At 54.5% G+C, this 23,770-nt stretch overlaps 1 protein-coding gene across 3 annotated transcripts; it reads right to left on the bottom strand.

Annotated features, from left to right (window-relative positions):
* Positions 1 to 3,608: 3,608 nt before the first annotated feature.
* On the bottom strand, positions 3,609 to 16,423 carry ETV3L (ETS variant transcription factor 3 like). Of its 3 annotated transcripts, none has more exons than XM_046680646.1 (7): positions 16,338 to 16,423; positions 10,018 to 10,135; positions 9,632 to 9,869; positions 9,186 to 9,375; positions 8,666 to 8,786; positions 6,773 to 6,916; positions 3,609 to 5,478 (listed from the first exon to the last, which is right to left on the bottom strand). In XM_046680646.1, exons 2-7 carry the CDS (start codon positions 10,076 to 10,078, stop codon positions 5,009 to 5,011), a joined length of 1,224 nt encoding a protein of 407 aa, XP_046536602.1. In that variant the 5' UTR covers positions 10,079 to 10,135; positions 16,338 to 16,423; the 3' UTR covers positions 3,609 to 5,008. The 3 variants fall into 3 exon arrangements, with proteins under 3 accessions (XP_046536602.1, XP_046536603.1, XP_046536604.1); XM_046680647.1 differs by having other exon boundaries at positions 6,773 to 6,880; XM_046680648.1 differs by lacking the exon at positions 6,773 to 6,916.
* Between the last annotated feature and the right edge of the window lie 7,347 nt (positions 16,424 to 23,770).

Here is a 23,770-nt window from a genome sequence, read left to right as displayed (position 1 = left end):
TTCCCTCCCCACACCTCAATCTCCTCATCTGGAAAATGGGATGATGATAGCGCCTAGTTCCTCAAGCCGCTGTGGGAATGGGATGAGCACTGACGACGAGGCTGGCTCATAGTAAGTGGAGCGTAAATGTGGCTTTTTAAAATCTAACCCTTTCGGAGGACAGTTGGGCAATATGTATCTAAAGCCATTAAAATGTCATAATTTTTGACCCAGTTATTTCACCCCTGAAAATTTATCTCAAGGAATTAATTTAAGAAGAGAAAAGAATTTTAACAATGTACAAAGGTTTTGAAACATTTTATTTACACAGCAAATAACAAGAAACAACCTAAAAGACCACCGACAGGTGATGGTTAAATATGAGCCGTACCAATACGACAGAGGGTTCTGCTGTGGTTAAGATGATCAACGCCAGCTATAAATGCACGGTGAAGTGTTTAGGGAGTATAGGCGATGAAAACAGTGAGCACAGAATTGTATATGTGTTTGGATAACTTTATAAGCAACTGGCACATAAATGGCCTGGCTTTCTGTGTTTGGGGATGACATGACTTCTTAAGATTTACTTCTAGGTATTTTAAAGGAGCTTGAATACTAAACAAAATTTATATTTAAATTAGGCGTTGAACATTTATGAAGCCATCTTCCCTCTCAAGGGCTCTGTCCTCAGTCCCCTGTGTGACTGCCAAGGCCCCACCCCGCCACCCCGCCCCCATCTCGCATGCAAACTTGCCTACTTTCTATGCAATGCACTGACTTCCAACACACTGTCTGTGATACTGCAGCTTCTTAAGGACAGGTACCCTGCGGCCAGCCCAGTGATGTAGTGGTTAAGTTTGTGCGCTCCACTCGACAGCCCAGTGTTTGCAGGTTCAGATCCCAGGCACAGACCTAGCACTGCTCGTCAAGCCACACTGTGGAGGCATCCCACATAAAACAGAGGAAGATTGGCACAGATGTTAGCTCAGTGACCATCTTCCTCAAGCAAAAAGAGGAAGATTGGCAACAGATGTTAGCTCAGGGCCAATCTTCCTCACAAAAAAAAAAAAAAAAAAAAGGGACAGGTACCCTGCACCTCAGTACCCGGTGGCACCGTGTTTGGCACATGGTAGGTATTTAAGAAATGTTGGTTGAAATATATATATGTGTGTGTGTACATATAAATGCATATATTGTGTGCATAACATATATGGTACTTGAATTTTTTTCTCCCCTCTTGTCAGGGTCCTCAGTAGAGACAAAATGGGAGCGGGTAGAGATTACCCTCACTGCCATCAACAATTCAGGGCAGCAAATACTTTGCTTTGGTTTTTGTTTTTAAGTCTCCAAGGCTCTTCCACATGCTAATCAAGTGTTTTAAGGACAAAACCTCTTCCATTTAATAAGTGTATGCTGGCACCCTGAGAATACTGGCTTTATGGGGACACATTTTTTTTTTAGGAAGATTAGCCCTGAGCTAACATCTGCTACCGATCCTCCTCTTTTTTTTTTTTTTTTTTTTTTGAGGAAGACTGGTCCTGAGCTAACATCTGTCTCCATCTTCCTCTACTTTATATGTGGGACGCCTGCCACAGCATGGCTTGCCAAGTGGTGCCATGTCCACACCCGGGATCCGAACTGGCTAACCCTGGGCTGCCGAAGCAGTATGGGGACAAATTTTTAATGTACATCAGACAATTAAGGGACAGCACCAGACAATACGTAATCAAGTGCCAAATTGCAGACAAAAAGAAAAATATTTGCTATATGGTCATATTAAAAACCACAGAGAAATATGTATTCCTTCTCAACATATAATATACTCTTATTTCTAAGGAATTTTAAGGGCCTCTTAAACTCTCAATCCAAATGATTATGGTGAGATGGAAAGAACATTAACTGATAATTAGCAAATTTATATTCTAAATTTGGGTTTTCTACATGTATGGTTTTGAACAAGTCCCTCTCTCTCTGTTGGCCTGTAAAATTAGGGGGTTGAACTGGATGATCTCAAAGGTCCCTCCCAGCTCCTACCAGTCTACAACTCACGAAGCCTAGGGGTCTGACCCCTAAAACTCTGCTTCAACCCGTGAGTGCGTCTGCCCCACCTTGTGTGAGAGAGCCGAGGGCCCAGGGGCAGGGGTGGCTGGTGAGCTGACTTCGCTGTGTTTTGTTGTGGGTCCCACTGCTCCTAGAAGATGGCTGAGTGTCCACTCCATGCTCCTCCCAAGTGAGGGTGACAGCCACAGGTGGCCAAAGGGTGTGCCGTCTAGAGTTGATGGCTGCACCTGATTGTAGCAGAGGAACTGACATCCTGCAGTCTGGTGTCACCTGAGACCTGTTGATCCTCTGCTGAACACTCCATGATTTGCAAAGGGGGTTTGAAATGGGAGCGTTCTCTTAAAATGTTTTTTTTTTAAAGATTGGCACCTGAGCTAACATCTGTTGCCAGTCTTTTTTCCTTCTTCTTCTTCTTCTCCCCAAAGCCCCCCAGCACATAGCTGTATATTCCAGTTGTACGTCTTTCTGGTTGAGCTATGTGGGGCACCGCCTCAGCATGGCCTGATGAGCGGTGCCACGTCTGCACCAAGGATCCCAACCGGCAAAACTCCGGGGCTGCGGAAGCGGAGCGCGCGAACTTAATCACTCGGCCACGGGCTGCCCCCTCTCCTAAAATCTTTTTATCCTGCAACCCCCTTCCTCCCCTCAGAAGACTCCAAGATGCCTCAAACCAAGCCCACTATGGGTTCTGCCCCTGGAGCCTAGTCAGGGCTCTGAGCTCTTCTGATCGCTGGTATGGACTCTGGCCACCAGAGGGCACTCTTGCAATGTGGAAAACCGACAGTTCATGCTGCTGGAGCCTGAGTCCCATCTTTGCCAGAACATCTGGACTTGCTGAAGCCATTCTCCACTTTAAGTGATTCCCAACCAGGGACAATGTCTGGTGGGGGAGGATGTTACTGGTATCTAGAGGCCAGCGATGTACTAAACGTCCTGAAGTGCACAGGACAGCTCCTGACAACAAAATTTCTACAGCCCAAAATGTCAATAGTGCCCAAGTTGAGAAACTGCTCTACTCGGTTCTGTTGTCTAAAGCAGAGCGCACCTCCCGGAAGTTTATGTCCTCCGGAGCTGAGCTTCCAGTCTCCTGGCTTCACCCACTCCCAAGGGAAATTTTAGAATAGTCACCGCATAGCACTGTTCCCTGCCTGAAATGCCGGGGGCAGGCAACCAGGAGCAACTGACGAGGAGGAGGGGTCGGGCTGGGGGTGCATGGGTGGTCCCCAGTATGGGCCCCTGTCCCTGGGGTTGGTCTCTCTGAACAGGGCCCCAGGCCCCAGCACAGTGGGATCTAGCTCTTTGTGCTGGAGCAGACAACACTAGGTCTTTGTTGTCGCAAACTGGGCAGGGTGACGGGAAAGCCCCGGCCTGGGGGTTTGTCCTTCCCACAGGGCTGGGGATGGGCCTGCAGCTTTGGGAGCAGGTGAGAAGCAGTTTTCTCTGTAGCCCCTGGGATCTCCTGGGAGAGAGACTCTGAGGTCCCCTTTTTTTGGCATCCGGGGTGAGGGAAGGAGACTGAGATGAAGAACTCATAGATCCTTTCTCCTGGCCTACATCCAGCTTGGAAATCCAGGGGCTGGGCTCCTTGCTCATCTCACCCTTTCTGTGGGTGAGGGTCTAACCCTGCCCTGCTCTGGGTTTCTCCTTCCCTATTCCATTTGTGGGAATGATGCATCAGCCACAAAGATGACTGAGGGGCAGCAGAAAGCAAAATGCAGGGGAAGCCCCGGGAGATGGACGCACACCTACTCCTTGGATGAGGGACAGGGACAAAGGGACCCTCTGTGCCTCCTTAGTTCCTGCTCCCCCTCATAGAAAGGAGGTGGAGACAAATCCTAAGCCTGTAATTGACCGCCAAGAGATAGGAGAGCAACATGGTTCAATCGCCTTGGCTCCTGGAACATTCTTCTCTGTTAGCATTTCCTTGGTCTCTCTCTCTGTCTGTCTCTCATCCTCCCACCCCCAGCCACGATGCTTCAGAGGAGGAGGGATCTCTGTCAAGGCCTTCTTTCACCCCAGCCCCTTAGAGCTCTGCTCAGCAGTCCATGGCAGGGGTCTGAGGGCCATCTGTAAAGACCCCTGCTCTGTTCCTAAGTTCTTTCCTTGAAGCTGGATTCCCAATGGCCCAGGTGGCTTCATGGGCCACAGCTTCTTTCAGCCTTTCTCTCTGGGAGACGATGGCAGCAGGAGGGAGGATGCTGGCGGCTTGATTTCCTCTTCTGTCCAGGCCTCAGGCCCTCCTCCCAAGCCCCCCTTGCCCCTTCCCCGTCGGGAATCTTGGGTGGTTGTCTAGCTTCACACCACATCAGAGGGCAGCAGGAATGCCGCAGGGGGTGGTCAGTCAAGAGGGCAGTTTGCCAAGGGCATTTTATTCCTGGTCTGCAGTGGAGTACTCCAGAGCTGAGGAGGCCACGCCCTTCCTCCCCCACCTGCTTGCGTCTGGGGGAAATGGAGGCAGAAGGGAGCGCCTGCTCGGGATGGAGCTCCCAGGGTCACAGAAATCAGGATGGGAGAGAAGAGCATGGAGGGGCAGCAGAGGGACTGAGAGCTTAACTTGGATAAGGGACATGGGCCCCAGAGAAGAAAGGACTTGCCCTGAGACTCAGGAACAAACAACTCCTGACCTGCCCCCTCCTAGACTCTTAACACCCCTCAGTAGGCCGGTCTGCGGGCCTTCACATGATGGAAACCTTATTCTCTCAAAAAAAGTCTAGATTAAGATTGTCTCCTTAATCTGATTAGCAATTTGGTGGGAGGGGACGGGGCATCCATCTCAGTTTTACTCATCCCCATTTATGCTCCTTCCCTGCAATGGCCTCCAATCCCCTTGGGTCCAACACCAGCCCTTCAGATCCTCCTGCAGTTTAAACCTGTCTCCAGCCAGGGAAGGTGCAAAGCCAGAAAGGAGGTAGACAAGAGGAGGGAGAGAGTTTGGGGGGAGCCCCCCACCTGACATCTTCCTCCCCAGTTAAGGAGGATCCAAGGGCCACACTGCTTTGAAGTTCTCCAGATTGGGGGACACAGGGCTTTCCTCCCCAGTTTTGGGTCCGTGCATCTCCGAGGAGAAGCCCTCCCTGGGATCCAGGTGCCCCTTTGACCCCATCGTGGGATCGGACTTTACCTCCGGCCTCAGGGACAAGAGCCGGAGCCCCTCACCAGCCTCCTGTCCCAGCTCGGTCAACAGGGGAATCCCCGGAAAGTGGCGGGCCGCTGAGGGGCACGCGGGTCCTGGGAGCAGAGGTTCTGGCTTGGAGGACCCTGGGAACTGCTGCTCTGCGGGGAGACGGGGCAGGAAGGGCCCTGGGAGGCGTGGCCAGTCGGAGGGGAGAAGGGATGGGGCGGGAGGGGGGAAGGAGGCGTAACTGGGCAGCTCGTCTCGGAGGCTCCCCAAATGGCAGCAAGGGCTCAGCCGGCAGGGGGCTGGGGCAGGGCCAAGGCCTAGAGGGAGAGAGAGGGAGAGACAGAGAGAGGGAGAGAAAGAGAGGGAGAGTTAGGCGAGTGCCACAGCTCGGACACGCCCCCTTTCTCCGCCCATTTTTCCACTGCTTTTTCCCGTTGCCACCTGCCCTGTGCACTTCCCTTTTTTGTCATGTAAATATCATTTCCCGGGGCGGGGGGGGGGGGGGGGGGGGGAACCTCCCGAGAACCAACACTACCTGCCCACGTCCAGCCTAGGTGGGAGCCCGGGCTGCCCCGTCATGGCTCCTGTACCTCTCCTGCAGGGCCATTCCCTCAGTTAGAATCAGGTAGTCATTTGTGTGACTGCTTACTCTCTGTGTTCCCAACTCTGTGGGGCCTGAAGCTGTGTCTGTTTTATTCTCCCCTGGATCCAGCTCAGCTTGGCACATTGTAAGAGCTCAGTAAAAATGGGCGGAGTGAATGAGTGAATGAAGATATTTTTTGCCCTAACCCAACCATGGCTTCTTCGCTCTCTGTGCCTGCAGCAAAGGGCTCTAGCTCTAGCTGGGCAAAGAACTGGTTGTGTGGCTCTGGGTTTGTCACTTAAATTCGCAGACCTCAGCTTCTTCATCCATAAAATCCCCTCACAGAGCTAAGATCAAGCGACATCTTCTGTAAGAAGGAGGCTGCAGAGCCCTGAGGCCCCATGCACGTGGGGTGAGCCCCTGCTTTGTCCTTCAGCTGGTTCTGGCCAATAGCCCTCCTCCTTCGAGAAGCCTTCCCTCCTTCCATGTTTTCCAAATCTGCCCTCTTTCCTCCACCCACCCTGCCAGGATCCTACAATAGGGGCTCCCAGCCTGGGGTCTCTGGGGGTGATCACACAGCACTTCACACCACGTTCTGTATTTCTAAAAGCCTGATTCCAGCTCCGCATTTTTCTTAGCAAGGCCACATCATTCAACTAAAAGAGCAGCTGTCAACCCAACATGATCACATCGGCGGGCCTGTAATTAATAAAAACTGGAAAAACAAATGGGTTTTTACTTTAATACATCCGATTTATTTGATAGAAACAGTATTTCTGAAGTCAGCTCTATGAAGGGGAAAATAGTAAGAATGATGCTCCATCAGGAAGAGCGTGAGACTCCTGCTGGGAGGTACCCTTTCCTGGGTCACTGTCCCTTTCCTTGGGTCCTCAGATGAGGTGGAGATTGCTGTGCCAGGAAGGTTGTGTCCCGGGAGGGGTGGGGGAGCTCCTGAGGTCGGGGCAGTGTCTCCTCTTGGAGACACACAGCTGAGTAGACATGAGGAGATAGTTCTAGAATCCTCCTACCTCTCTCCCACCCCTTCTCAGCACCAGCCCTGCAGCTCGCAGCCTCTGGTTCGATAGTCCTGACCACTCTTCTGCTCCGAAGCAGCTTCTTTTCTTGACACCAATGCTCTGAATGAAGGTGGAGTGAGGGCCTGGCACCGCCTTCTGGAATCCCAATCCAGAAGTGGGGCATGTGGCTGCTACTAGCCTTCTGGTGACCTAAACCTGCTTAGCATGCTGTGCCTCAGGGCCCAAGCACAGGCAGGGCATGTGTGTGTACCCAAGAGGGCAGGGAGGTGCAAAATAGCCCACTCCAAGTTGGAGCTCGCCAGGGACACTTTTTTTCCCTCGTGGTTTCCCAAAGAGAGAAGCTATGTGCCCAAGGCATTCCCAGAGCTGGGAAGGGGTGGGTGGGGTGGAAGAACAGGGATGGCTGTTCAGGTGCTGTTTGGACCCAGGCTGCCCGACTGGTGGCTGTGCGAGTCCCAGCTGGCCCTGGGCCGCCCCACACCCACAGCCTCGGCTGCACTCACGGGGCCCAGTGCCAGGCACCTTGTGTTCTCTGGGAGGTGGGACCGCTGGGCCCCCAACTACACTGGGGGTGGGGCTAAAACGGAGGGTCCTTATTCTCTGGAATTGCCTGGAGGGGAGAGTAGGTCTTGGGCCTCTGCATAAGAGCCTTGTGTTGGTGTAGTGTCTCTGTGATCTTTTTCACAGAAACTCTGATGTTGTCACTTCACAGCTCACAGCCCAGGAAGAGCTGGCTTCTGCCTACGTTTCCACCTTCTCCCTCTCAATCACCATGTACTGCCACACTGGCCTTTTCCCAGTTCCTGTTTCCTGTCCCAGGACCTTTGTACATGCTGTTCTCTCTGCTTTCCTTGCTCTCCTCTCTCCCTCTGAGCTAAGCTGATACCTATTTTAGGTCTTAGCTTAAATGTCACTTTGTTAAGGGATCCTTCCTGGGTGCTGTCTGCATGCTGAACTCTGTCGCAGTTAGCACAGTTACAATTGCATATCTCATTATTAACTGAATGTCTACAGACCCCCTCTTGCCTATAAGCTCCATAAAGGCAGTCTTGCTCACGTGGGCGTCCCCAGCCCTAGGATGGTGCCTGGCACATTAAACAGGAGGTCATTAACTATCTGTTGGAAGAAGGAATGAGTGAGTGACTGAACTGTGTCTCCCCAACCCCTCTTCCGTTGGGCCTCATCCACCCCATGGTCCTTGCCCTGGTTCTGGCCCCATCATCTGCCACCTGGATTATCTTCTAAAGCCTCCCAACGCAGTCCTACGCCTCCTCCAACACAACCTCTGCATACCACCCAGGCCATCTTTATAAAATGGACATTGGAGCGTGCCTCTCCCTCCTGGGGCCCTCCTGCCCACGGTAAAGTCCAGCCCCCTCCTCATGGCTTCCACAGCCCTCCCTGACTGGGCGCCTGTTTGCCCTGCCAGCCTCATCTCTCACCCCCACCTTGTCCCCACTCCCATCCCATAACTGCCTCTCTGACCACGGCAAGCACCAGATCTTCAGATTTGCTACACTCGCCCACAGCCTTTTGCTTTACAAACGCTGTTCCCTCTGCCCAGGCGCCTCTCTCCACCTGCTTCACCTGCTCAGGTGCAGCCTCCTCCGGGAAGCTCCAACTCCTCTGCTTTCCCAGAGCACCTGGTGCCTCCCTGCATCTCAGCGCCCGTCACCGGCCATCCTCGCATCTCTGCCCCCCACTATTCTCTCAGCATCCTGAGGGCCATCTTTCATCTCTGAACCTCCACACCTAGTAAATAGCTGGTGCTTAATAAATGTGTGTTAAATGAATGAATGACTTGCATTATCTCTTGTCTTGTGGCTCCCTACGCGTGTGCTCAGCTTAAGATTCTCTGGGCCCTCCCCGGTCCCAAGTACTCACGGTGGACAAGGCTGCTGCTCCCCTTCTTGTCCCCAGACGCCTCTGGTAGCCCTCCAGGGGTCCGCTGTCCAGCCAGCTGCTCCACCATGGCCCGATGGGTGAAGAGCATGCTGTGCAAGAGCTGGGGAGTGAGGAGAAGGAGGTGTGTGTGTGGGGCGAACGGGCTCTCCTTGGCATATATTTCCCAGTACATGCTGTTTTAACAACCACTTGCTAAAACAATGAAATGCCATCGCCCCTCCCCTGAGACCCCCAGCCCCTGCCCTGTGACCCACCACTAAAGGAGGGATGCCCAGCACAGGAATCACCCTCTCTCACGGCCAGTGCTGTCCCACGTGGTCTGTTAAACGTGTGGGTGCTTTAGTGCCAGGGGGTGGGGGGCACTCAGTGACTAGGATGCAGGGAGAGGAGAACAGTGGAGGCTGACAGGCCCCAAGGCAGGGAGGAGGGCCGGGGGCCTCCTGGGCAGAGGGGCAGGGCTTAGTGGAGCCCTGGGGACAGGGGCTGCCTTCATGCCTACCTCACTCTGCACGCCCATGGGCACCAGGGCTGGCCGAAACAGGGCAGGGGTCCCCAGCAGCAAGTGGGGGGATGGCGGAGCCCACACCTCCCACAGAGGATAGTTGACTACGATGAGCTTGCTGAAGTTGAACTTGTAAGTGAACCTTTTGCCTTTGGTCTTGTGCAGGATCCTCTTATTGTAGTAATACCTGGAGATTCCGAGGTTGAGAATAGAGAGTTGGCCCAGTGGACAGGGAAAGCCATCAGAGACCCAGCCATGCCCCTTCCCCAGGCCAGCAAGGCTGACCCACCCTGTTCTGGAGAATGACTCGGTGGCATGTTACACGCTCATCATTTCCCAAGCCTTGAAGTGGTAGGAATTGGACATCAGACCGGAGTGTCAGAAACCACAGCCCTTTTCTTTGACCTCTGCCCTCTCTGACCATGTTAGCTGCCTCCTCTCACCTGAGGGCCCGGCTCAGCTTGTCATAATTCATCTGTGGCTTGCATTTTCTGCGGCCCCAGAGGCGGGCCACCTCGTCTGGATCCTTGATAACAAATTCCCCATACTCTCCCTGCTGCCAGGCGATGACATGGCGGAACTCTTCCTTCTGCAGCAGCTCCAGGATGAAGTGCCACAGCTGGATCTGCCGGGAGCCCGGGGATGACTCAGCTTTGTAGGCCCAGTCAGGGAAAGCCAAGCCTGGGGCGGGCAGAGAGGGAAGTGTGAGTGCCAAGTGCGCAGTGCCGCGCTCCTGAGCACCCCCCTCCCAACCTCCCGCCCCCCCCTCCCCTCCGCTGCCGCGGAGGCCACTGCTGAAGCCTGGGTGGGAGACCTGGCAGAGGCTCACCTGAGATCCAGGAGTTGCCAGCGATGGCTGGGACGCCCTCGGCCAAACAGCTGCAGTGCATGGTCCACTCTGGGGGAGCGATGGCCGTGTCTGCGCCTTGCGGGGAGGATGGTCACCGCTTAGGAGGAAGGGGAAAGAAGAAGGCAGGGGAGAGGGAGGGAAGAGACCAGGAGAGAAGAGGAAGACTGAGGCAGGGGAGTGGGGTCCGAGGCAGGAATCTCCCCCACGCCCAGGCAGGGCCCAGCCTCCTGGGAGGGGAGCTCCCCACTGGCCAGGGGCTGACCTGACTCTGGGCTCTGGGCTGAGCCACTTAAATAGATGGGGAGGAATGCAAAGGGTCCCACATCCTGCCCCTGCTGGGGGATTTAGACAGAGAATGAGATCTCTTCTCAGAGCTTAACAGGATTGGAGTTTTTCCCAAGAGAAGACAAGAGAAAATGTAATTAATCGTTGGCGCTTTCTAAACCTTCATGGGGAGGAGTGGCAGATGCACAAACCCATACCTCTATAGCACTTAGAGCAATCTTACAACTGAGAAGAGCAGGAATTTTGTGTATTTTTTCACCGATGATGAGTCCCAAGTGCCTAGCAGAGTGCCTGGTACATCATGGGTGTTCAAGAAATGACTGTGGACGGAATCAATGAATGGTAAAGAATGTATCGAAGGTGTCGTTACATGCTTAATATCTGTCTTCTGCTCAGTGTCAGCCCCACAGGGTCAGGAACCCAGGCTGGCTTCACTGCTGCCTTCCCAGATCCCTTCCTTACAGGGCCTTGTCCTCACAGGTGCTCTGCAAACATTTGGAGATTTAACGAATCATGGGCAAGGAAGATGGAATCTTGCTGGTTCCTAATTTGGCTTTGGGGAGGGGTGGCGAGATGGGCAGAAAGCTGGGGAGTGAGCCCCAGTGAGGTAAACTTGCCTGCTGCAGGCAGAGCAAGGAGAGAACTAAGTCCCACAGCCTTGGGGATGCAACTGAGGTTGATGCAAAAGGCTGGCTTCCCTTGTCACCAGTGGAAGATGAAACAGTAGGCAAGAGGACTGAAGAGGGATGGGAGAGGGACTGGACTGCAGGATGCGGGCCAACTCCCGGGGGGTGGGCCGGGCACAGGGGAGTTACCTGGGTGTCCAGGACCACACGTAAACAGGGGGCCGGCTTACACAACCAGGACTCTGGGTTTCCATCTGATGTGGTTGGCATGAGGCAGCTAGAACTTATTAGGCTGTCAGGTCTGGAGGGCCCGTGAGGGTTTGTCTGGAGTAGCCTCCTCGCTTTCCAGATGAGGCGCAGAGAGGGAAATCGACTTAACACATGGCGTTCAGCCGCCATACCCCCCACTCCTAATCCATAGCACCTTCTCACAGACTATGTTGCCTTAAGACGCAAAACATCATCTGTAGCGGTGCCTCTCATACTCTAATGTGTGTAAGAATTGCCTGAGGATCTCTTTAAAATGCAGATTTTGGTTCAGTGGGACTTGGTGGAACCTGAGGTTCTGTATGTCTAGCAGCCTCTAGGTGATGCCACCGCTGCTGGTCCGTGGACCGTACTTTGAGTAGGGATCCAGCAAAAAAGCTCTGGGTGTTAGACAGTCAAAGAATCCCAGACACCACAGGATGTGAGACCCTCCCTGCCCTCCCCACCTCCACCCCGAGAGGACATTGGGTCTCTTGTTCTCCTTTTGCAGGGGAACGGGGGCTCCAGGGGGGTCAACTGAGGAACCCACAGCCTGTCGGGGACAGGTGCTTCTGGCGGTACCCAGTCTGGCCTGACCAGAGAGCATCTCTGGGAATTCAGGTACACAGGTGGTGAGTAGGTCCATGCCTGCTCTGTGTCTGGATCACCAGGTTTTCCCAACCATCCCTGTGTCTACCCTGACAGCTGACATTCTAGAATCCTCTTCTCTCCTTCCTTTCTTCTCCTGAAGCAGATGCCCCCACTCCTCTCCTACCTGCCTTTCCTGCCCTGTTCATTGGGAGGTTCCCCCTTTGTCTGACCTCAGGCTGGGATCTCTCCTACCTGACCTTAGGAAAATTGGTGGGAAAATGGGGGTAGGGAGTGACAGGTTCCCAGGGAAGCTGATAGAATTCCTATAGCTGGCTCTTGTGCCTGCTGGATCTGATGATGTTTCCCAGTCTGGAGTGTTTGAGACCTTGGAGTAGACTCAGGATCTGGCAAGAAGAGAATGATAGACCCACCACGGAGCAGATGCTCAGTGCGCCCTGCACTGTGCTGAGGAACTGACATACCCTGAACCTCACATGAAGTATCAGAGGAGATGAGGCTCAGAGGGGTTGAGTAACTTCTCTAAGATCGTACAGCTCTAAAGCGAAAGAGTGGAAATCAAGACCTCACTTCAAGATTTATAATATTTAGCCACCTAGGTAGGCTACCAACACCCTCTCTCCTGCCCCCAAAAGAAAAAAACCTCAAAATACAAAGCCAAAATGAGTCAAGACTTCTGGGTTCCCTGAAAGCCGTGGCCCGCTCCCTGGCCTCTCCCGTGTTTGTGAGAGGCCCTCCCAGATCCTCAGGTCTCTGAAGGGCTTGCCAGTTCTGGATGTGGAAACCCTCACTGCTGGTAAGTCCTGCCAGACATCTCCCCGCAAGTCCTTCCTCTTCTGCTGGAGCCCCGCGCTGATGTGGGGAACGCTCAGAGAGGAGCAGGTTTTAGCTCTACCTGCACGTCCGAGAATTGCTCTTGCTGTTAACCTTAATTCCTTGGGTTTCATTTTAACCCACACTCTGGTGGTGATGCTCCCGAGGCTGGAGGAGGTGGCCCCACTCTGTACCACCTCCCCTGCCCCGCCCCCCGCCGGCCCCCAGGCCCCGGCTCCCTCCGGGGAGTGCAATGGCCTAAGAGAACGAGTAGTGAGAACCATAAATCAAAAAGGATCATAACCGAATCTTGAATGATCAGAGTGGCTGTGCTTCAGTGCTTTGTGTTCCTTGAAGGGTTATAGCATGAGCAATTATCATCATCATCATCACCATCGTTCTGATTACTAATAATGTGATTAATCCCCTTGGCCAACATAAGTGCTCATTACAACACATACAGGTTTTAGGTCGCTATTTAACAAAAACAATATAGATAACGATGATCACAATAGAGAGTCAGCCATAAAACCAGGGCTTGGAGCCAATGGAAATACGTCCAAAGCAGATTTACCTTTGTACGAGGTTGGTGAATGTGAATCAGGTCCCTATCATGTATCCAGCATTGGGCTTCACTTTTTTTTTTTAATCTATTACTTCATTGAGTCTTCACAACAACCCTTCGAGGTGGGATTATTCTCTCCGTTTTGCAAGCCAAGGAAATTGAGGCTCAAAAGGTTAAGAGACTTGCATAAGATCCCTGGGCAAGTGGTGGAGCCGGATGGGAACAGGTCTGTTTGACTCCAGGCTCTGAGCTGTAATCAGTCAATCAGGGCCGAAGAGTTGCAGATGAAACCTTGGTGCAGAGGCCAGGCTGGCGCAGGCCGTGGGCCCTGAAGGTGGCACTCCGGTCTAAACCTATGATGCAGGCTCTTTGCTAGAAAAATGATCCGCGGAGGCCCCAGGAAGCCAGAGGACAGACAGTCAGATATAGGCTGAGAGGAGCACAGAGAGAATGAGAAAGGCAGGAATCCAGAAAAAAAAAAAAACAGTCGGAGAGTTTAAGACCAGTGCTGCATCTCTGCAAAGGGGAACCTTGCATCAAAAGTCACTTTGTTGTTGGGCCTTCTGAGCGGCTGAAGTGGATTGATGGCATAATCTGACTGCTTGGACACAATCCAGTCTTCTCAATGACTGATTGATTCAGTGGGAAGACGGGATTGTTTATAAATACAAAGGTGGCCAGAAGAGACAGCTAGAGAGTGGATCAGAGAGAGTGAGACAGAGAAATAGCCATACGGAATTCGGAAATCCGGCGTTGTGGACACAGGTGAGGTCCAGGAAGGGCCCTGGGGAGAAAGCCCAGAGGGGCGATGGTGGAAACACGGGGATGACAGTCTCCAGGGGGATACTTTACGCTTGTAGCACTGAGCAAACTGTGCAGCCCCCTTGCCAAATCCCCAATCTGATTAGAAGCCTCTGGTCTCTCCCCTTGATCTCAGCCCCAAGTGGAGAGCGGTTAGTCCTGAGACCTCCCTTAATGCTATTAGCTAAAGCTGCTTAGGTAGGAGAGCAAGACAGGCGGGGGGCTTGGGAAGGGCAAAGCCAACCACCTTTTTCCCTTGGGGAACTGGGGGAGGGTCAGGGCGTGGGTCCTTTCTTCAGTGAGACACCGAGACACAGACACTGAGACCCCAGACCCCAGGGCATCTTGTCCCTCCTGCCACAGCTGCCAAACCAGAGAGCCTGTGCCTACGGCAGAGAGGATCCCTCCTTGATGCTCCAGGTAGAGAATCCGGTCAGCTGTGCTCCATCTGCCTCCTGCAGCCTCAGCCCTTCTGTCGGCCCACCCCTGGACAACAACCAGAGGCTGCTCCCCGCCTGCAGCTCCCCCAGCAGGGTCCAGCAGCACTGCCTGACTTCTCTCATACCCCACCTTCCTCCTCCCCAGCCCTGAGCCCCTCTCCAGGCTCCCTCTCACCTGCTTCCACTGCTCAGTGCTCTCAGCCTGTTGGGTCTCAGATCTCTGCCCACCCTTCCTCCCACCCCCACCCCCTGCAGATGTGCCTCCGACTCTTGTCTCTGTGGTCCTTGGGGGCCGTGGGATTTAAAGGGTTTGTGTAACTCTGTGGAGTAGAAATCCAAACCCAGACACCCTCCCCATGCCCCACCCCCAATCTGTCACGAAGGGCAGTCGAAAGTCATGGGGAAAGTCACATCCCTCCTCAGGGACCCAGGGGTTAGGGGAACCTGACACGAGGTGTCAGGAGAGCGCTTCCAGGCTGCACCCGCCCCTTTCTCTGTCTCCTTCAGGTCCCTGTTTCACTTTGTTTGACCTTTTAGTCTTCAGCTCATTTCCTCCTTCGAGACAGTGTCTCTCCTCTTCCCTGGCAGTCTAATTCTCCTTCCTTCTTTCCATTTCCCATCCGCCAGCCTTCTCTTGTCTTACTTCCCCACCACCGTTTACTTTCTTTCTCTCTGTTCTCCGTCCTTTTCTGTCTCAGGGTGTCTCGTTCTCTCCATTCCCATCTTTACGTCTTGGTCTCTCTCTGTCTTGCCTCCCTCATGCCCCTGTCCCTCCTCTGGAGTGTTGTCCCTGCCTCACCACTTCTCACCCAGCCTGCCTTCTGTCGCACTGTCTCTATCACTGTCTCATTTCACTTTCTGTTTTCTTGCCTCTCTTTCTGCCTTTCTCCCTTTCCAGTCTCTCACCCGTGCTTCAGAGCTGGAAACTGAACCCAGGCCCCCAGCTTCCCGGCCCTGGCCTTCACAGCCCACCTCCTCACGCCCCTCCTTCCTTCCCAAAGCCCTCTCTCCTCACCCCTTGCCCCTCCCCCAGTGGCAACCTCAACGTTGTTTCCTTTTATCTCATTCCCATCAGCTGTGCCCCAGGGGATCCCCCTGCCTGGACACCCCCACTCCTTCCCTTGGTCCCCCCACCCAGGGACTAGAAATCCCCTCGAGAAGAGCAGGCGCTGAGGTGGCTGAGGAGCCAGGCCAGCCAGAGGAAGTGAAAGCTCTCGGCCAAATGCTGAGCTGGGGTGAGCCGGGGTGAGCTGGCAGCCAGAGCGGGCCTGAGTAACAGGGGCCAGGAATGCAGCGGGAAGCAAGCCTCTGGGGCGCTCTCACCAGCTGGGGGCCTCTGACGCCTTCTGACTCAATCCCCAACCCTCAATCCCGTGTCTACTTCCAGCCTCAACCTCAACCCTTGCCTTCAACACCACTCTTAACATGAACCCTGACTTCAACTTCCACTGAGCCCGAAGCCCAGCCCGAGACTCCTTCCACCTGCCCTGATCCCTCTCCCCACCCGACCCCCTTGCCCTTGAGTGGGACTAGGAGGGGGCTTGGAGGTGGAGTGGCAGTGGCCCCACTCTCTTCCTTAGCCCTCTCCTCTTGTCCATTGGGAAGGGGCTGGGGAGAGGAGCATCACCTCTCTGTGCCTCTGCAGCCTGGCATAGCCTGCATCCGCCCCCAACAGCCCGGGGCTCTCCTGGTAAGGGGCACCCAAGCTCTCAGACTTCAGGCTTCTTGGACCTAGTTCTTTGGGAAGGCTGCTGGGAGTCTGAGGAAGGGACGGAGCAGAATCCCCTTACCCCATCAGAGGTTTCAGTTCAATTCATCCCATCCTACCTCTCCCCTCCTGAGACCCCCCTGCCCATCCCCTGTTCCTTCCCATCCCCGTGCTGTGATGCCCACACCCTCAGTGTCAGTCCTCACCTACTGCCCTTCAACCTTGGCCACAGCGATGGCAGCAGTGAGCTCGCTGGGACACAGGACTCCCTAGGTGTACAGACAACAGGGCATGGGGATGGCTGAGCCCTGCATCCGTTCAGCCCCCAGAGCCCCACTCAACCCCATTGATCCCAGGAGTCCTCTCTGCCCCAACGAGCCGACATCTGACCCCAGCCGTGCCGCATCTAGGGAGAAGAGCCTGCTGTCATGCTGGCCCTGATGTCTTTATGAGGTCCCCACCTCTCTTTGCCCTGACTGCCCAACACCTGGCTCTGTGGCTGTCCCACACCTGAATGGAAGAGCCCTGCTGCCTCTCAGGTGGCTTCAGTGTGGCCCTCGGGCTCTCATCTCCACCCAGTGCCTGTGTCACCTTACTTCTCCCCTCCCAATTACCCCACAACCGGCTCCACAGCTGGGGTTGGGGTGGGGGCGGAGAAGGGTCATCCCTCCGGCCAGCCTGAGCTGCAGACCTGCCTCCAGAGTCCCTTACCTTGGTGCTCCCCTCTGTGCAGGTGCAGCAGCCGGTCCGGGCTCTGTCCAGCGGCTCCTTCTGGTGCACTCCTCGCCCAGCGACCCCTCGCTCATCACACGCTGAGTTAGGGTTACTTAAAATGAGAGCGGGATCTCCAAGCTCCCAGGGGAGCCGATGTGGTTTTCAGACAATAGCATTAACCCTTCGGGGACCAGTGGCACCACAGCCCTGTGCCCCCTCCACCTCTGTGCGGGGTGGGGTGGGAGGGAGTGTCTCTCACCGGGTCCTTTGCATCCAGAGCCCACCTCTGGGGCAGACGGCTCCTAAAACGTCTGAGAGACTGTGAGAGGGCTGCCGCTTCTTCAGTTCTAGGAAAAGGGACAGTGAACTTCTCGGAAGTCCTTCCAGCTGTCTACCCTTCCCACTATAAGTCAGCCCTCCTCTCATGGAACTTTCTATGGAGATAGAGTCCAGACCTGGAGAAGAATCCTCCCTCACAACCTCTAAATCTTAATACCACCTCACGCCCTGTTTTTCCCTCTGAGTCCCAGGCCCCACCTCTGCTCACATAACAGATGCCAAATCTTCACAATACATAACTTTTCCTCTTAGTCTCAGGTGTTAAGATGATACTAACAGTTAACTCAATCACCTTTTCTATAAGGATTTTTAAGCACTTATCATGTCTCTTTCCTCTGAGAGTTCTAGAAAATGATTTTTCCTTTTCTTTATTAATATGGCTTAAAGTTAGACAGTGAGAAGAACTTCCACCAAGGCAAAAACCAGACAGGAGAAAGTAACTACAAGGGCAGCAGATACCCTGTGAAGGAGATGGTAGGAACAAGATAAGGGGTAGGATTCCAGAATGCACTGGGGAGGGAGGTGGAGGATTTAGGTGACTTCCCGGGGAAACTGGAGGAGGGTGGATGTCAAAGACCAGAGCCTCTGTCTTTAAAGTCCTGGGGACCAAGTGACCCCGGAGCCAGTCAGGCCTGTGTCCAATCTCCCCGTTCCCTAGCAGGGAGGAAAAGATTGATGGCTGTCATTGGGGAATCAATATGATTTTCTTTTTTTTCCCCCTCCCTGACTCTGGGAGGCCGAGTTTCCCTCTGTCTCCCCACCCCCCTCATTACACAGCCCCTCCCAGCCCTGAGCTGATGGAGATGGGAATGGAGGGCCATGGAATTAAATTCTGGGGGTTGTTTTCTGGTTAAATCAACCGAAGCTAACATGATGGAAAGGTGAGAGAGAGAGGCTGATTGATGGAAGAGACAGGAACTGGGGGCCATGAAGAGAGGGTCCTTACTGGGGGGAGGCAGGAGGACAGGGCTCTGAGCCCACCGAGGGCAAAGAGGGAAGGGGCCACAGAGGGAGGGGTGGTCCAGAATACTGCACCAGAGGGTCGGATGCAGGGAGAAGGGAAGAATATTAGCAAGGACTCGGCAAAATGGATCTGCATAGAGCACAGAGAGCTGCAGGAGGAGGACTGAGGTCAGCGCCGAGACGGGGTACCCCGGGGTATTTCTCTTAGGTGTCGTTGGTGTTTCCTCCCCTGGAGAGCTAGTCCTGCCCCTTGCTCACCTTCACCCCGTCCCATCTCTTTCCCTTAAGGATTCAGGCCCATGAGAGCTAGGAACAAGAAGATGCCAAGGCCAAAGAGGAGTCTGGGGAGGAAGAACTGCTCCCCTCCTCTCCATGAAGGCCCTGTTTAAAGAGTGGGGGGAGCAGAATCTGAAGTGGGAGAACTGGGACCTGGACCGCGGGCCTGGACTCCACGGGGTCCTTCTGACCACCTCCTGCCTTCACAGCTCTCCCAGCAGGGCAACATTGGAAAGGCCTCCAGAGAAGGAGGCACATGGCTCTTCTGCTTTCCCACTTCCTGCCACCATCCCAGCTCCCAGGAAAGTCCCTCATGTCACCAACTTTGAGTCCTTGCGAGAACTAGAACAGCTGCTTCTGAGACAATTAGGGTTTTCACCCTTTCTCTTCTGCTGCTCCACACACTGTCCCTACCCACTTCCTCTCATATTCCCGTAAATCTGATCAAAGCAGCCCCCCCACCCCCGCCCTGCCCTCTCTGGCTGATTTGCACTTTTCGAGGAGGCTGGGTGTGGGGTTAGGAAGGCAGGCGCTTGGCACAGACATTGGCTTCTGGGGTGGCACACTGGGCCTGCTGTTTCTTCCCCATGACATAGGCAGATGGCCTAGTGCCCTTGCCGGGGAGTGGGGGTGAGGGGTTGGGTGGGGGAGGGTCCCCTGACCAAATCCAGCCCTTTCCTTTGCTCTTGTGAGCATCTCGGTGTGCCTTCCAGTGTCTGGCACAGTGCCAGGCTGTGGGGGCTGCTCCGCCAATGATTGCCAAGTGAATGAACCAAAAGGTACCCCCCAACCAGCTCCCCACACTCCAGCTAATCCAGCTACCCTGGTTCTCAACAGCCTCAGCACATTTCAAACTGCCTTTGAAACCCCAACTTCATTTTCATTAACTGTACCTGGCCTGATCCCGTCCCTCAAACTCCCCTGACACAGTGATGCAATAACGAGGGTCAAGGGAGGTGGGGTGGAGACCCCATCCCCGGCAGGTGGTCCTTTCCACTTTGGGGCTGGAGCCGGCTTGGATGTCTCCCAAGTCCCCTTGGCGAGGAGTCTCTCAGGACTGGGGGAGGCCAGGGAGGGGCTGGGACGAATCCTCTTCCTCAGTTCCCCTCCCAGGTCCCGGAGCTGAATGGCACAGACTCACCGCAGTATACTAAAGGATGCTCTATTTGAGCCTCAAGTAGAATTGTCTGGTTCTAGTTAGTGACTTTTTTTCATACTTGAGTAACCAGCACAACAGGCTAAATTCTGAGCCTATTGACTCTGTCCTGCAGACTTCGCATCCAGACTTCACTACTCGGATTGGGTCCTCTCAGCCCTCACCTGTGCCGTTCACCATCTGATGTTAAAATGGGCCGAAGACACGGGGAAGGGATGAGACTCTGGGGAGGGCTTCTCCAGGGGCCGCACAGGATGCAGGGGCTGCCAGGCAGGGTGGAGATGGGGAGGCGGTGCCATCTCTTCCCTGAGGAATAGGCAGAAGAAGAAAAGGGCTCCTCTTCCTCACTCTCCCCCTCGCTCTTCTGCCGGGGTTCTGGCCTGGGCTCATGGCGGCCAGTGGGGTGAAGGAGGCCACTTGGCCGGTCCAGGAGGGTCTGTCTGGCCAGTCCACTTGCGACAGGAGGAGGATATCCCTTGATAAGAACTCCATGCCAGCTGTTGGAGAAGGAGGGGTCATTCCCACTGGCTCACTCAGTCAAATCTCCCATCGGCTTCCCAAGATGGGCTACCCCCCAAGGTGCACCCCTCAGAGGGACAGGGGAGTGGCAGCAACTGAGACTGGTCTCAGAGGGTGGGAGAAGAGGGGAAGGGGGTGGAGAGAAAAGGGACACCCCTGAAGAGAGGAATAAGGTCCCCAGGTGGCCAGGAAGGGGAAAAGGAAAAGAGTGTCAGATAGGCTTTTGGAAGGAGGAGGAAATCAGATCAAGGAGACAAGAGGGAGAAGGAGAGGAAGAGGAGGCGAGGAGCTGAGGAGGCAGAGGGAAGAGGAGAGGTTGGGGATGGGGAGGAGGTGCTGCAGGAGGAGAGGCTGAGGCAGCCCTGGAATGCAGCGCTGGGGGAGGGGAGCTGTGTGTGCAGCCGGTGGCTGTGGTGTCGCTGGAGACTCTTCATGTCCCATTAGCGGCAATGGAAGGTGACATGCGGGGATCGATACCAATCGAGGCAACAGACTCCCAGTAATAAACCCATTTCACTCACACTTCTCCACCCCCGCCGGCCGACCCCAAGAGAGGGAGCGAGGGCTTCCCACGCCTGACCCTCTCTCCAGAGAGGCTGTGCCCAGAACTGTCCCCAGCCCTGCACCAGGACAGGGGTAGGGGCCCCCCAAGCCTCGGAGGAGTCTTCAGCAGGGTGGGGGTGGGCTGCACGCTTTCTGGATCTGTAAGGCTCAGGCCCAGTGTCCACTGAGCCCCTCAGCCTGGGCCCACATCCCGAACCCTGTGGGTATTTCTAAGGCAGAAAGGGGAAAGCTCTGGAATTTGTTGATCAGCTCACCCGTGGGCGCAGGTGAAGGCGTCTTTGTGCTCCTGGGTCTCTCATTCGTGCCTCCGTGTGGGTGTCTGAATGTGTGTCTGTCTGTCTCTGTTAGTAGGTGTGCGTCTGTGTGTCTCTGAGGATTCACGTCTCTCTGGGAATGTCTGTCTCTATGACCGTGTGCTGTTGTGCATAGGGGTTTGTGTCCATTTTTGTGTTTCCAGCATGTGTTGTTGGTGTACTGTGTGTGCCTGTCTGTGTTCACACACACCTGTCTCTGGGGACGTGGGTGTGTGAGCCTGGGTTTTTCTGTGCGTGAATCTGAGTGTGTGTCTGTGTTTCTGTGGGTGTCGGCTTCTGGGTGTATGGGCTGTGCTTTGTTTTGGAGACTGTTTATGGGTGTCTCCGTGTATATGTGTGTGTGAGTGTGTGTGTGTGGTTGTGCTGTCTTTTCTCCCTGTACACATATGGGAAAATGCTGCTGGCCTTTTACTATTTCTACCCAAACCCTGCTCCCATCTGGCTCCTTGAGCTGGGCCTCAGGCAGTATCCTAACCTCTGGGTAGGGTGCCCCACTATCCCTGGGACTGAGAAGTATCCCGAGACATGGACCTTTCAGTACTAAAACTGGGACAGTCCCAGACAAACTGGGACCGTTGGTCACCTTTCTTCAAGGCCTGGACATAAGCAGGCCAAATAAAGGGCAGTGCAGGTACCAGGGAAAGAAGGATGAGAGAAAGGTCGGGTGGGGAGAGTGGAGGCATTTGAATGGAAGAGGAACAAAAAAAGAAGGCTGTGGCAGCCGTAGGAGGAATGATGGTTAGACTAAAAGAGGAATTTCCCCAGGGCACAGAGGTGGGACTCTGGAAACTCTGTTAGAAGGGAAAAAGGATGGGTTGTCCTCTGTTCTGGAAAACTCTGGTGAAGAGTTGTGTTGGGCTTTGTGGGGGATGCTGGCAGAGAGTGATGGTGCTTGCCTACTGGTGGCAGGTAGGAGGTACCCAGATGGACCTTGTGGGGGTTCCCACCCTCCTGCACACCCCCCACGGCTCTCTCTGATTCCTTGCTGGGTGGGGATGAGTGTGTGTGACTCAGAGGTGGGACCCCGGAAGTGCAGAGTCTGTGTGGATGCCCTGCTTTGAGTCTTTCCCTCTCTCTGCCCGGTGGGCTCCCTTCCTCAAAGGGAACAGAGCAGGCCTGGCTGGCCCTGGGTGATGGGCACAGTGGGGTGTGGGGTCAGGAGGCTGCGGGAGGGAGAGCTGGTTTATGATGTCCTGGAGTGTCTAAGCTCCGAGGGAGGGTCTGAGCCTTACCCACTGTGTTCACTGTGGAATCCTTGCCTTAGTGCCTGGCACATAGTGGTCTCACAGGAAACTTTTTGACCGAATCCATAGCTTTGCCCCTCCTCCTGAGCATGTCAGCTGTCCTCCTCTCAGGGCGTGGATGAGAAAGGGGCCCCTTCAGTTCGCTGGCTGTTCCTTCTCCCCGCCCCATCCTTCCCCTCCTTCTCACCCCTGTCTTCTCTAGGGGGGGGTCTCGTGAACTGGGCCTCATAGGGGAGCACCGTCCAGTAAATCTCATTCCTGCAGAGTCTCTGAAGGTTAGATAGGACCAGGCTCCAGCTGAGGGGCCTCTGGTCTCTGCCTAAAGCTGTCCCCTACTCTTTAGTCTCGATGCATGCTTTTCAAATTGACATTGGCCCTTTGGCACCTTCGAGCTGTTTGACGGGGTGATGCCAAAAACCACGAAGATTCAAACTACCTTTGGAGGTCATACAAGGCTTTTATCTGTTTTACCAACCAAGTTCTCACTACAGGTTTTGAAAATAGAGCTCCAATGCTCAGAACCTTCGCACTCCGGCTGCTCCTGACATTTGCAGGTGTCTGTGCAACAGCATATCCAGATGACAGAGTCTCCCTGCAGCCTGCTCAGCAAAGTGCGCCCAGGGTGGAGGCCCACGAACGCCATGGTGCCGCTCTGGTCATTTGGGCAGGGACTTCCAGGGCGCCAGGAACCCAGAGCATGGGCTAGAAGGGGAGCATGCTGCAGGTGGTCATGTCCTGTTGACCCCACAGACCTGGGCTGAGGGCGGTACTGTTTGCAAATTACAATTTCAGTATCCACCGCCCCTCTGCGCTGCTCATCCCTGAGCTGGTCCTGGGTGTGCTCTGGAGGATGGCAAGAGAGCTGAGCCTGGTCCAGGTCTTCAGTATTCACTCCCCTTTGGGCCTTGTCTTTCTGTCTTTCGGGTAGGTCTTCTTGTCTGGTCCTCAGATGGGTCTTCCCTCAGATGGGGGTTTCAGGAAACCAGGAGCTGTTGCTTCTCAGATTAGGGCTCCCCGGGGGAACAGCACCTCCTCCCTCAGTGTGTGACTCCCTGGGGAGGGGCTGAGTCTCCTTCCCCAGCTCCCCTTCCTCCAGCTGGAGGCTGGATGGGCTGCCTGAACCATGTGTGTGTGTGTGTTTGTGTGTGTGTGTGTGTGTGTGTGGCAGGGTGGGAGGGTGGGGGTGGGGGACAGTTGGGCCAGGGGCAAGGAAGGGGAGGGTGTGAGAGTGGGAGGCAGGTAGGCAGGAAGAACACACATAGAGTGGACAGCAGAGGAACTGGCCTTACACATAGGTTAAGAGGCCCTGAAAGGGCAGCAAGAGGGACTGAGACAAGACCCTGAGGACTCAGTGAAGGGATGTCCATAGCCTGGTTGAGGAGTTAGAGGGTTCCAGGTCATGAAGTCGGGGGAGCAGGATGGGTGCGGTGGTGAGAAGAGGCAGATGAGGCTGGGGCCCATGGATTCTATCGCCCCCAGCTCTTTTCTGGACCTCAGAACCTGGGATGGGCAGACATTTCCACTCTTTGGAGCCATGAAGGATTTCTTGA

Source organism: Equus quagga, chromosome 13, assembly GCF_021613505.1.
Source record: "Equus quagga isolate Etosha38 chromosome 13, UCLA_HA_Equagga_1.0, whole genome shotgun sequence".
Lineage (NCBI taxonomy): Eukaryota > Metazoa > Chordata > Mammalia > Perissodactyla > Equidae > Equus > Equus quagga.
This window is presented reverse-complemented; position numbering and strand designations above follow the sequence as displayed.

Coding starts and splice junctions, on each gene's coding strand:
- ETV3L (XM_046680646.1), bottom strand. CDS start 10,078: ATGCACTGCAGCTGTTTGGCCGAGGGCGTCCCAGCCATCGCTGGCAAC. Junction 9,376..9,631: donor AAGCTGAGCCGGGCCCTCAG/GTGAGAGGAGGC, acceptor CGGAATCTCCAG/GTATTACTACAATAAGAGGA. Junction 6,917..8,665: donor GAGCAGCAGCCTTGTCCACC/GTGAGTACTTGG, acceptor TTGGGATTCCAG/AAGGCGGTGCCAGGCCCTCA.